This window comes from Globicephala melas, chromosome 16 (assembly GCF_963455315.2).
Source record: "Globicephala melas chromosome 16, mGloMel1.2, whole genome shotgun sequence".
In the NCBI taxonomy this organism is placed as follows: Eukaryota; Metazoa; Chordata; class Mammalia; order Artiodactyla; family Delphinidae; genus Globicephala; species Globicephala melas.
In genome coordinates, this window is record NC_083329.1 from 13,980,267 (window position 1) to 13,993,047 (window position 12,781).

The following is a 12,781-nucleotide window of genomic DNA, read 5'->3' on the forward strand; positions in this document are numbered from 1 at the left end:
ATTATCAGATTTTATACCAAAGTATAATAGGCAATTCTTACCTTAAGCATTCAGCATCATTTTGAGGCTTTTCACTGATTTTTATTTTTTCTGCCTCTAGGTACTTGGTAGTACAAACGGCTTCCTTTTTTTTATCTTCAAAACCTAAACAATTTAAGAAAATTCTTACAATCTTTAAAAAATTAAACATAAAGGTTATCTTTATGCATTCATAAGAACAATAATCAATTTTGGTGCTTCATGTAAAATATATGTACTAGTGATTTTTATTTTTCTACTTTAATGTAGCAATTAAAGGCACACACAAAAAAGATCTTAACAAAATTTGTGACATTAAAAATACCAGATCTAACACTGATCAGTTCAGTGCTTTACCTATTCCTTTTTTACATCAGTAGCAGCACTACATCCCAATAGGTGAATACACTTTGAAAGAATAATACTACCCTATAGTAGATATATAACAATATTCATCAGCAAAATAAACTAACTCATAAAGGTAATACCTTTAAGCTCTCTCTGCAAAGTAAATAATTCTTGTATCAATTCACTCTTTTGTTTTTGAAGTTCATTTAACTGGCCACTATCATGTTCCGCTGACTTCATTTCTAGAAACAAATAGACAAAAACCAAAAAACATATTTTAACTATTTTAAGTTTTGCTTTATGTATGTCAGGAATGATTAAGTTCTTCTTGTGTAGTAAAAGTTTAAACAGTATATGGTCAATTTTAAGTCCCAACAGCTTCCCTTGGCCACATAGGAACTGTTTCTTAATAAACTGACCAGGATTATTTAAGCAACAACTGGATACAAAAGAACAAGTTAGTTGAAGGTTAGACTGCTGAATGAGATTCAAAATAGTGTCATATTACTAAGTAAAACGAGCTTCCCAATGAAATTAGAAAACTCTACTCACTTTTTGGTTACCATGAACAATGCTGCTATGAACATTCATGTACAAGTTCTTACATAGACGTATGGTTTCAATTATCTTGAAATACCAGGGAGTGGAATTGTGGGTCATAGGGTAACTCTAGGTGTAACATTTTGAGAAACTGTCAAACTGTTTTCCAAAGTAGTTGTATAATTGTACATTTCTACCAGCAATGTATGAGGTTTCCAATTTCTCCACAGCCTATCCAACACTCTTATCTACTCGTTTATTATAGCCAGGCTAGTGGCATCTCATTGTGGTTTTGATTTGCATTTTCCTAATTATTTTGAACATCTTTCATGTGTGGCCATTTGTATGCCTTTTTTGGATAAATGCCTTTTTAAATACTTTGTCCATTAAAAAAAACTGGGTTATTTTTCTTTTTACTGTTTAGTTGTAAGAGTTCTTTATATATTCTGGATGCTAGTCCCTTGTTAGATACATGATTTGCCAATATTTTCTACAATTCTGTGGGTTGTCTTTTCACTTTTTTGATAGTGTCCTTTGAAACTCGAGTTTTAATTTTGATGAAGTCCAATTTATCTATTCTTTCGTTGCTTGTGAATACCTAGAAAACCATTTCCTAATCCTAAGTTATGAAGATTTACAACTGTGTTTTATTCTAAGAGTTTTATATTTTTAGCTCTTACATTTAGGTCTGTGATCTGTTTTGATTTAGTTTTTGTGTACAGTATGAGGTAGATGTCCACATTCATTCTTTTGCATGGGGATATCCAGTTATCCTAGCACCTTTATTTAAAAAGACTATTCTTTTGCAAATGGTCTTAGCATACGTGTAAAAATCAAGTGACCATAAATGTATGGGTTTATTTTTGGATTCTCAATTATATCCCCTTGATCTATATGTCCATACTCATACCAGCACCTCACTGTCTTGATTACAGCAGCTCTGTTCTAAGTTTGAAATCAGAAGTGTGAGTCTTCCAACTCTGTTCTTTTTCAAGTTTGTTTTGACTATTATTGGTCCTTTGCATTTCTATGAATTTTAGGGTCAGATTGCAAAAAGCCAGCTAGAATATTTGATAGGGGTTGTATTGAATCTGTAGATCACATTTAGGAGTATTGCCATCTTAACAATATTAGATCTTCCAATCCATCAACTTGGGATGACTTTCCATTTATTTAGGTCTTCTTTAATTTCCTTCAACAATGATTTTTGTAGTCTTGAACTTTTGTTAAGTGTATTCCTAAGTATTTTACTTTTTGATTGTAAATTGAATGTTCTTCAATTTAACTTACAAATTGTTCATTGTTAGTATATAGAAATATAATTGATTTGTATATATTGATCTAATATCCTGCAACCTTGCTGAACTTGTTTATTAGCTCAAATAGTTTTCCGGTGGGTTCCTTAGGATTTCTATACACAAGATCATGTTATCTTCAAATAGAGATAGTTTTACTTCTTCCTTTCCAGCCTAGATGTCTTTTATTTCTTTTTCTTGCCTGATTGCCCAGGCTAAAATCTCTAGCAAAATGTTGAACAGAAGTAGTAGGAGTGGATATTTGTATTTTCCCAATCTTAGGTGAGGAATTTTCATTCTTTCATCATTAATAGCATTCACCATGGGTTTTTCATAGATACACTTTATCAGGTTGAGAATGGTCCCTTCAATGTCTACTGTATTGAATTTTTTTTTTAAACCATGGAAGGGTGTTGAATATTGTCAAATGATTTTTCTGAATCTTTGATTATTTTTATATCTTTTTTCTCTTCATTATATTCATGGTCTTGAGTATATTTATAAGAACAATTTAAAAAGTCTTTCTCTGCTAATTGCATTATCTCTATGATTTCTAGAGATGTTTCTATTGACCTTATTTCCTCCTTGCTATGAGTTATAATTGGCTTTTTCACATGTATAGTGATTTTTGATTGGATACTAGACATTGTGTTCACTATTTTCTTGAATGTTTGAATTTTGATCTCTTCCTTTAAAGCATGCTGATGCTTGTTATTTAGCAGGCAGTTAGGTAACATGATTAGGTCCAAACCTTGCTTTTAAGATTTTTTTTAAAAGAGTGTGTCCAGAAGAGCTTTAAGTCTAAGGCTAATTTAATCTTGCTATTAAGGCAGGACTCTTCTGTTTAATGAGATCTTTCTATTCTGACAAGATGGAACATGAATGTCTCCCAGTCCTGTGTGAGCTCTTAGAATTGTCGACCTTATGACTCCTCAGCAGTTTTTCTTCACTCAGCCTAGTGGTTTTCCTGTACGTATGCACAGAGTAATATATAGACAAAGGCTCAAAGCAAACTCTATGAAGATTTCTGGAGGTTTTTGTCTGTGTAGTTCTTTCCTCTCAAGTACATTGTCCCGAAAATTGCAGCTAACTCAGCCTCCCTGAACTCCAATCTTTGTATCCTCAACTCAATCAGTCCACTCTGCTTTGCTTAAGTTCCCCCTCTCAGTCCTGCTGTCAAAGAATTGCATCCAGGTAAAAAGCTAGGGTAATCATAGCTCAGGTGTTTCCCTTCTCTCAGTAATCATAGTCTTGAACAGTCTCTTTTCCTCAATATGTAAAAATAGTTTTTAATATATTTTCTTCAGTTCTAGCTGTTTGTGTTGTGCTCCTTCCTGATTATAAGTGAAAGTTCTCCACATACTATTTAAATTATCCTTTTACTTGTCTATCTCCCATAGTAGACCATAAGCTCCTTAAAAACAGGAGCTTTCAGGCTTCCCTGGTGGCGCAGGGGTTGAGAGTCTGCCTGCCGATGCGGGGGACACGGGTTCGTGCCCCGGTCCGGGAAGATCCCACATGCCGCGAAGCGGCTAGGCCTGTGAGCCATGGCCGCTGAGCCTGTGCGTCCGGAGCCTGTGCTCCGCAACGGGAGAGGCCACGACAGTGAGAGGCTCGCGTACAGCAAAAAAACAAAACAAAACAGGAGCTTTCATTTATCTTTAAAGTCCAATTCTTGTACAGTGCTTGTCATATATATACAGAACACATAGCATGTGCTCAAGAGAGTGTGCTGAACTGAACTCAAATAAATCATATAATTGAATTAAAAATTTTTATTATCCATGTTTTTGTCAATTAATTTAAAATGCACAGTTCTTTGAAAAAAATTAATAAACTCACATTTATGCTTCTGCTACTTTAATAAATGAATATTTAAAATATAAACATAACTACATGCTAATAATTAAGAGAAGTATTCCAGGATACCATTACAATCCTTAAGAGATTTAAAAAGTGAAACTATATTTTATTCATTATTAACTGATTTATCAGACAGTCTATGATATGATTTATGATTTAAAATATCTTTGTAAAACTTGGCCAAGAGTGATAGAGAAATTTTAGACTTAAACATTCCTGAGGTAGAGAATGTATTATTTTTCTTAGTCCTAACTCTCTAGGCTAAATGGAAAAGGCATGGTTCCAAGACTGGTTCTTCCCTCCCAAAAAATAAGACAAGTGCATCAATTCCTATGACACTTACACAACAGAAAGAATAAACACAATGTTTGTGGTAATAACTTTTTTCCCACTTTTCTACTGCCTCATTTTTTTTTTTTTTTTTTTTTTTTTTGCGGTACGTGGGCCTCTCACTGTTGTGGCCTCTCCCATTGCGGAGCACAGGCTCCGGACGCGCAGGCTCAGCGGCCATGGCTCACAGGCCCAGCCGCTCTGCAGCATGTGGGATCTTCCCGGACCGGGGAACGAACCCGTGTCCCCCGCATCAGCAGGCGGACTCTCAACCACTGCGCCACCAGGGAAGCCCTCTACTGCCTCATTTTAATTTTGTTATTACTTTTATTTTATAGCTTTATTGAGGTATAACTGATGTGGTGATAACTTTTTACTTCCTTCCACTGCTTAAAATCCAAGAAGTTCTAATCAAGCTAGGTTTTATGGCTATGAATATTAAACCAAAGTAAGACAATGAAAATTCATTCCCATCGTTTGACATGTGAGTTGTCTTTCTCATATAACTGCACATACATTGCCTATCTTTAAAGAATACTAGCAAGCAAGGTGTGTCATATGCTTCCTCTTATCTAACATCCAAGAAAAACTGATTCACGAACTGAAAGAAAGAAATAAGGGGGACATTTTGAGAAAAATGTTGTGACAATCATTATAGTCATTATTTTGAAGCCAAAAGTGATGGACCCTTTTATCTATGAATTATCAGATGTTCAAAATAAATAAACATTTACTAATTTCACAGATATATATTGAATACCAAATACCAATGCTTCTAGTTGCTCAGGCCAAAAAAAACTTGGAGTCAACTGTTAATGCCTCTCTTTCTCTCACACCCCACATCTAATCCATCATGAAATCCTACTTGTCCATCTTCAAAATTTATCCAGAATCCAAACACCTCTCACCATTTCAATTGCTTACAGTCTTAAACTAAGCCATCATTATCTCTGGTCTGGATTACTGCCACTTTTCCCTAGGTTTCTGTTTCTGCTTTTACCTCCATTAAGTGTATTTTCAACTGAGGCCAAAGAAATCCTATTAACATATGTGAGACCCTTCACTCCTGTGCTCAAAATTCTCCAATGACTTCTGATCTCACTTGAGTAGAAGCCAAAGTTTTTTGAATGGCCCACAGGTTTTAAACGATCTGAGTTCTTATTTTTAAATTAGTTTTTATTGGAGTATAGTTGCTTTACAATGTTGTGTTAGTTTCTACTGTACAGCAAAATGAATCAGCGATACATATACATATATCCTCTCTTTTTTGGATTCCCTTCCCATTTAGGTCACCACAGTGCATTAAGCAGAGTTCCTTGTGCTATACAGTATGTTCTCATTATTTGTCTATTTTATACACAGTATCAATAGCGTTTATGTGTCAATCCCAATCTCCCAATTCCTCCCACTCCCCCTTTCCCCCTTGGTATTTATACATTTGTCTCTATTTCTGCTATGCAAATAAGATCATCTATACCATTTTTATAGATTCCATATATATGCATTAACATAAGATATTTGTTTTTCTCTTTCCAACTTACTTCACTATGTATGACACTCTCTAGGTCCATCCACAACTCTACAAATGACCCAACTTCATTCCTTTTAATGGCTGAGTAATATTCCACTGTATATATGTACCACATCTTCTTTATCCATTCATCTGTCAATGGACACTTAGGTTGCTTCCATGTCCTGGCTATTGTAAATAGTGCTGCAATGAACACTGGGGTACATGTGTCTTTTTGAATTATGGTTTTCTCAGGGTATATGTCCAGTATTGCGATTGCTGGGTCATATGGTAGTCCTATTTTTAGTTTTTTAAGGAACCCCCATACTGTTTTCCATAGTGGCTGTATCTTGTCACCTCTCTGACCTCACGACCTCTCCTTCTACTCTAAAGACATTAGGCTCTTGGGACTTCTCTGGTGGCGCAGTAGTTAAGAATCCGCCTGCCAATGCAGGGGACACAGGTTCGAGCCCTGGTCCGGGAAGATCCCACATGCCGCAGAGCAACTAAGCCCATGCACCACAACTCCTGAGCCTGCACTCTAGAGCCCTCAAGCCACAACTACTGAAGCCTGCGCACCTAGAGCCTGTGCTCTGCAACAAGAGAAGCCACCGCAATGAGAAGCCCACGCACTGCAACGAAGAGTAGCCCCTGCTTACTGCAACTAGAGAAAGCCTGCACGCAGCAATGAAGACCCAATGTAGCCAAAAATAAATAAATAAAAAATAAATAAATTTAAAACAACAACAACAACATTAGGCTCTTTGTTTTCCCTCAAAATCAGATTAGGCACAATCTCCCTTTGTAGGCTTTATATCAGCTATCCTGCTGTCTGAAATGCTCTTCCCCTAGATATTCATTTGGCTCATTCTCTTACTTCTTTCAGGCTTTATTCAAAACACACCTCATCAGCGAGGCCTTCCCAGGACATCTATGTAATATTATAACACATACACATGCACGTCTGTGTGCACACACACACACGCATACACATAACGTATCCCTAGAAGGTGGAAAACCACTAGGTTGTGTAGGGCTGGCAAAACAAGTTGAGGAACTTGGTTTGCTATGTTTATCATGATATTTTAAAACATAATGTAACTAAATTAAGAGGCTCATAGTAATAGTCCAGAACTAGTAATTCCTTCTAAAAATATATGGGTGTTAATATTTTGGCAACTTCAAGGGGTAAGAATAGCATCCTCATCTGAAGTTAAAAACTAATAAATCAAGGAAGATATCAGACAGTGGAAAGAAAACTCTAAGTAGCAGAAAATAATAAAATAGCTATGGAGAGATGAAGATGAAGATTATTCAAAACCCAATGTAACTGGCTGACTAACCATAGTTATGGTCTAAAAGCTCAATGGGAAAGGTCAGAGGGGACAGCCAGCAGAAGAAGGAAGAGAGAAGAGAAAAATCAAGTATCAGGAAATAACAGATATGGTGGTACAAATTAGAAAAGGGAATGGAAGAGCAACCACTGACGGGACAGAAGACAAATGGAAACTAAAACTGCTCTGAGAAGAAAATGGCTCTAGTATGCTTAAAATTTGAATAACTCCTTTCTCCACCAGCACCAACAGGGAGAAATAGTCACCATAAACAGTTTCACAGGTGAATTCTTTTGAACCTTGAAGGAGTTGATAATTCTAGTATTTACATTTTTTCCAGCTGGAGAAAGAAGAAAGCTTTTACATTCTTTCTGTTAAGTCAATATAACACACACAAAAAGATTAATCTCACTTATAAATACTGATGCAAAAATCTTAAAGAAAACATTAGAGACCACAGCTAAGTAAGGTTAATAATAGGATATTTATTAACAAAGTTCACTATGTTAATAGATTAAAGTGGGAAAAGCATATATGATCATCTCAAAAGGGAGAGGGTAGGGAGGGAAAGAAAAAAGAGGGGAGAGAGAGAGAAGGAGAAGAAAGAGAGAAAGTTTCAATCTGGTGTCATGATTAATAGTAAAACTCTTTCTAAGATGGAGACAAAAATCCAGATGCCATAATGGAAAAGATTGATGAAGATGACTGCAAAAATTTAAACTTTCTATATGGCATTCAGACATATGCAGACACACACAGAGACACATACATACATACTACAAGTATAGTCAAAGGTAAACAATAAACTAGGACACAAATTTATGACACAGGGCTATCTTCATTAATTTACAAAAAGCTCATATAAATCAGTAAGAATAAAAATACATAAAGATGAACAAAGAATATTAACAGATTGTTCACAGAAAAAGAAAAATATAAATGGTCAATAAATTCAGATAAATTCAACATAGTGAATAATCAAAGAAATGCTAATTAAACCAACAATGAAAATAACATCTTGACTTGTCAGATTGGCAAAGATTAAAGTCATTGATAATGCCCAGATTGGTAATGGTAGGAGATAATAGTTTAGGAAAACAGGCACTTTCCTATGCAGTTGGTAAGAAAATTAATTCAGTGCTATAAGGAGTGTAATTTAGTATTAAGTCTCTTAATATTTCCCTTTGATTTAGCAATTTCATTAGTAGATTTTTACCACACAAATACATTCATAAAAGTACAGATAACATACTCAGATTATTAGAGGCCCTTGTCGTTGTTCATGTAGATTGTTTCTTAATTTTTATTTTTATTTTATTTTGTTTTCTTCTTGAATCACCACCAGTCCCACCACCTGTGTACTGTTACCCATCTTCACTGGGAATTTAGCTTCTTTCTGTAATTTTCAACTCTACCTCCCTACTGGCTCCAATCCATCAATATTTAAATATGTTCAAATATCTCCCATTTCAAAAAAGAAAAATGAAAAAAGGACAATCCCACTTTCCCACTAAAATCCCTCCCCTGACCTCACATCCTCCTGGGTTACTGGACTTTCTATCTTATCTGCAGAGAAACTTCTTCGAAGACTTATCTATGCTCATGGTCACAAATTCCTCTTCCTCACTGCTCAACTCATTACAACCCGGCTTCTGCCCTTCTTCTCTAATTATCTCAATCTGTTGCTTTTCCTAAAGATCACCAGGGACATCCAACTGCTAATTCTTAGTCCTTATGGTTGACAGTTTGGCAGCTTTGCCAAATATTCTCAAATACAACCTCAAATACTCTCTCCCCTAGGTGATCCCAACTTCACAGAGCAATGTATCCTTTCTTGAATGTGCCTAAGTTTCTCGAAGCTCTTTCTCACACTCTGCTGGCTTTCTTCTTCTTGAAAGTCATGGTGTTACTCAGAGTTCTAGTATTTTCTTTCAATACATTCTCCCTGGGTGATTCCCCAAATTTAATAGCTCTAGCCCAAACCTCTCTCTGAGCTCTTAAGTTAAATATCTAACTATCTGACATCTAGACCCAAACCTCTCATTTAGCTAATCCCTATGACACTTCAGATCTCAGTCTGAAAGTCACTTGCTCAGGTAGTCCTTCCTTAACTACCTAGTCCAGGTTAGGTTCCCTTACATGTTCTCATATCAGTTTGTACTTCTCCTTTTGAAGCACTCATCAATTTATAATTATCTAATTTATACTGTTCGAGATAGAACATTAAACAAAACGAAGTACCTGCCATTATGGAGATTAAATTTCATATGGAAACCCTAGAGACATTTTGAAAGTATAAAGAACCAACAGTATCAAGCACCAGGAAAGCAAATCTGTTAAAATAAATTCATATCTCTGAAAGAAAGAACACAAAATAGGGGGCTCCTACATTATTTGTGGCATCAAGGACCTTTTTTCTCTATCATTTTTATAGAGGAGTTCCCTTCTATTCCTGGTTTTCTGAATGTTATACAGAACTGTACAGATATACTTACCAGGCCCCCTTTTCCATTTCTTTATGTTATAGTTGTCATATATGCATATGACATACATGTATACAAATTGCCTCTACATTCGTTATAAACTCCACAAGACAATATATTTTTTGCTTTAAGAAATCATATGTATTTTTTAAAATTAAGAGAAAACATAGGTACTTGTATTTTATTTGCCATTTCTGATTATTTTAATTAAGATATGAGTTTGTCTCTGGTGTCATTTTTACTTCTACTTGGAGAGCTTCCTTTAACATTTCTTGTTGTTCAGTCATGGTTGTTCAGTCATGGTGGCAAAGAATTCTCTTAATTTTCCTTTACTTGAAAATGTCTTTATTTTACCTTTTGAAGGATTTTTCACTGGATATAGAGATTTACTTTTCTTTCAACACTTTCATTATTCCACTATCTTCTTGACTTCATGGTTTCTAGTGACAAGTACATGGTCATTTGATTAACTGCTCCCTGTTTTCAAGATTTTTTTATCTTTGGCTTTTCAACAATTTCACTATTATTATGTCCGTAGGCATGAATTTCTTTGAATTTATCTTGTTTGGATTTGCTGAGCTTCTTGAATCTATGAATTAATATTTTTCAGCAAATTTAAGACATTTTCTGCCATGATTTCTTCAAATATATTTTCTGCCCCACTCTCTCTCCTCTCTCCTTCAGAAACTCTAATTATTTGCATGTTAGACCTTTCGAAATTGTCCCACAGGTCCCTGAGTTTCTATTTTATGTTTCAATTTTTTCTCTCTTCTTCAGATTGGGTAATTTCTATTAATCCAGCTTCATGTTCATTGGCTCCTCTGTCAGCTCCATTCTGCTATTAAGTGACATTTTAATTTCAGATATTGTATTTTTCAGTTCTAAAATGTTCATTCGATTCTTTTTTACATTTTATATTTTTCTGCTGAGATTACCTATCTTTTCATCTATTACAAGCGCATTTTTCTTAACTCATTGAGCATAGTTAATAAAGCTGCTATCAAGTTTTTAACTCCAATATCTAGATCACTGTGGTTTTGGCATCTCATTATTTTCTTTTGACATTAGGGCATGTTTCACTGATACTTCACAGGTCAAGGAATTTTGGATTGCATCCTGAACAGTGTGAATATCATGTTGTGGAGATTTTGACTTTTTTTAAAATAACAGCCATCCTAAATGGGTGTTAAGCAATATCTCATTGTGGTTTTGATTTCCATTTCCCTAATGACTATTTAGGTTGAACATCTTTTCATAAGTTTACTGGACATTTCTTTGGAAAAATGGTCTATTCAAATCCTTTGCCTATTTTTTAACTGGGTTTTTTTTGGTTTGGTTCGGTTTTTTTGGTGTTGAGTTATGGGGTTTTTTTTTAATATTCTGGGTATTAATCCCTTATCAAAGATATGATTCGAAAATATTTTCTTTCATTCTGTGGGTTGTGTTTTTACTCTCTTGATAGTGTCCTTTGATGTACAAAAGATTTTAATTTTGACCAAGTACAGTATATCTATTTTTTCTTTTATTGTCTGTGTTTTCAGTATCCAAGAAATCATCACCAAATGCAATGTCATGAGGTGTTTCCCATATGTTTTCTTCTAAGAGCTTCATTATTTTTTTAAGTTTACGACTTTGATCCATTTTTAGTTAATTTTCATACATAGTGTAAGGTAAGGGCCCAACTTCATTCTTTTGCATGTGGTATCCAGTTTTCCCAGCAGCATTTGTAGAAAAGATGGTCCTTTCCCATTGAATGGTCTTGGCACCCTTATCAAAAATCATTTGACACAAGGGTTTATATTTGAGCTCTCTATTCTATTCCATTGTTCTATATGTCTGTCTTTATTCCAGTATCACACGTTTTGATTACCACAGCATTTTACTAAATTTTGAAATCAAGAATTTTGAGTCCTCCAACTTTGTTCTTGTTTTGGCCATTTGGGATCCATTGGGACTCCATACAAATTTTAGGATGGGTTTTTCTATTCATGAAAAAAATGCTGTTGGGATTTTGACAGAGATTGCATTGAATCTATAGATTATTTTGGATAATAATACCATAGTAGCAATATTAAGTTTTTCAATCCATGAACATGGGATATCTTTCCATTTATTTAGGTCTTCTCTAATTTCTTTGAGTAATGTTTTATAGTTCTCAGTGTACAAGTCTTTAATCTCCTTGGTTATTTTTTTCTAAGTACTTCATCCCTTTTGATGCTATTATAAGTGGAATCTTGAAAGACTGCTCTTTGCTAGTACATAGAAATGCAACTAATTTGCAACTTTGCTGCATTTATTAGCTTAAGCTGTTTGTTTTGCTAGTTTGTTTGTTTTGTTTTTTTGTGGAATTGTTAGGTGGTCTACCTATAAGATTATGCCATCTGGGAACAGAGATAATTTTACTTCTTCCTTTCCAATTTGTATGTCTTTTGTTTCTTTTTTCTGCCTAAATGATCTGGTCAGAATTTCCAATACTATCGTGAATAGAAGTGGTCATATCCATGACCTTTTAAAGAAAGGTAGTTTTAGAGTATCTCCTAAGGTTAATACCTATTTAAACTTGTGTTCTACACCTGTGATCATTAAATAGCAGCAAACATGAATATTATCTAAGGGACTAAAAAAATTATGTTCCATATCCTGATTCAATAAATCTGAGATGAGACTCAAGCATTTAATATATATTTTTAAAACTTCCCAGATGTGTGCCTATAGTTAAGAACTTCTGTCCTACAATCTCTACCCAAAGCAATTTATCTCTGAGAACCTCATTTCCTTCATCTATAAAATTAAACTAATTAAAAACTATAATCCCTATATTTTTAAGGATTTAATTATGTTCCCGGTAGCATTCTATGTACTTAAATATTATTTCATTGAATCCTCACAACAACCTTGTTAAGGTCATTATTATTATCCTCCGTCTTTACAGATGAGGAAACTGAGGCAAAGAAAACTTAAGCATCTTGCCCCAAATCACATATTACTCTCTGCTGGTTCTCCCCTTGCCTTCTTTGACATCTCTGTCTCATTCTTCTTCTCCTCCTTTCCTTAAATGCT

General features: G+C 34.7%; 1 protein-coding gene across 1 annotated transcript in view; it reads right to left on the reverse strand.

The window, feature by feature from the left end:
• Nucleotides 1–12,781, reverse strand: part of CCDC172 (coiled-coil domain containing 172) — a 42,536-nt gene that overhangs the window by 9,498 nt on the left and 20,257 nt on the right. Inside the window, exons 6-7 of the mRNA XM_030839364.2 lie at nt 507–608; nt 42–144 (exon numbers count right to left, since the gene is read on the reverse strand). Of these exons, the coding sequence (XP_030695224.1) occupies nt 42–144; nt 507–608 (205 nt within the window). The remainder of the gene's footprint in view (nt 1–41; nt 145–506; nt 609–12,781) is intronic.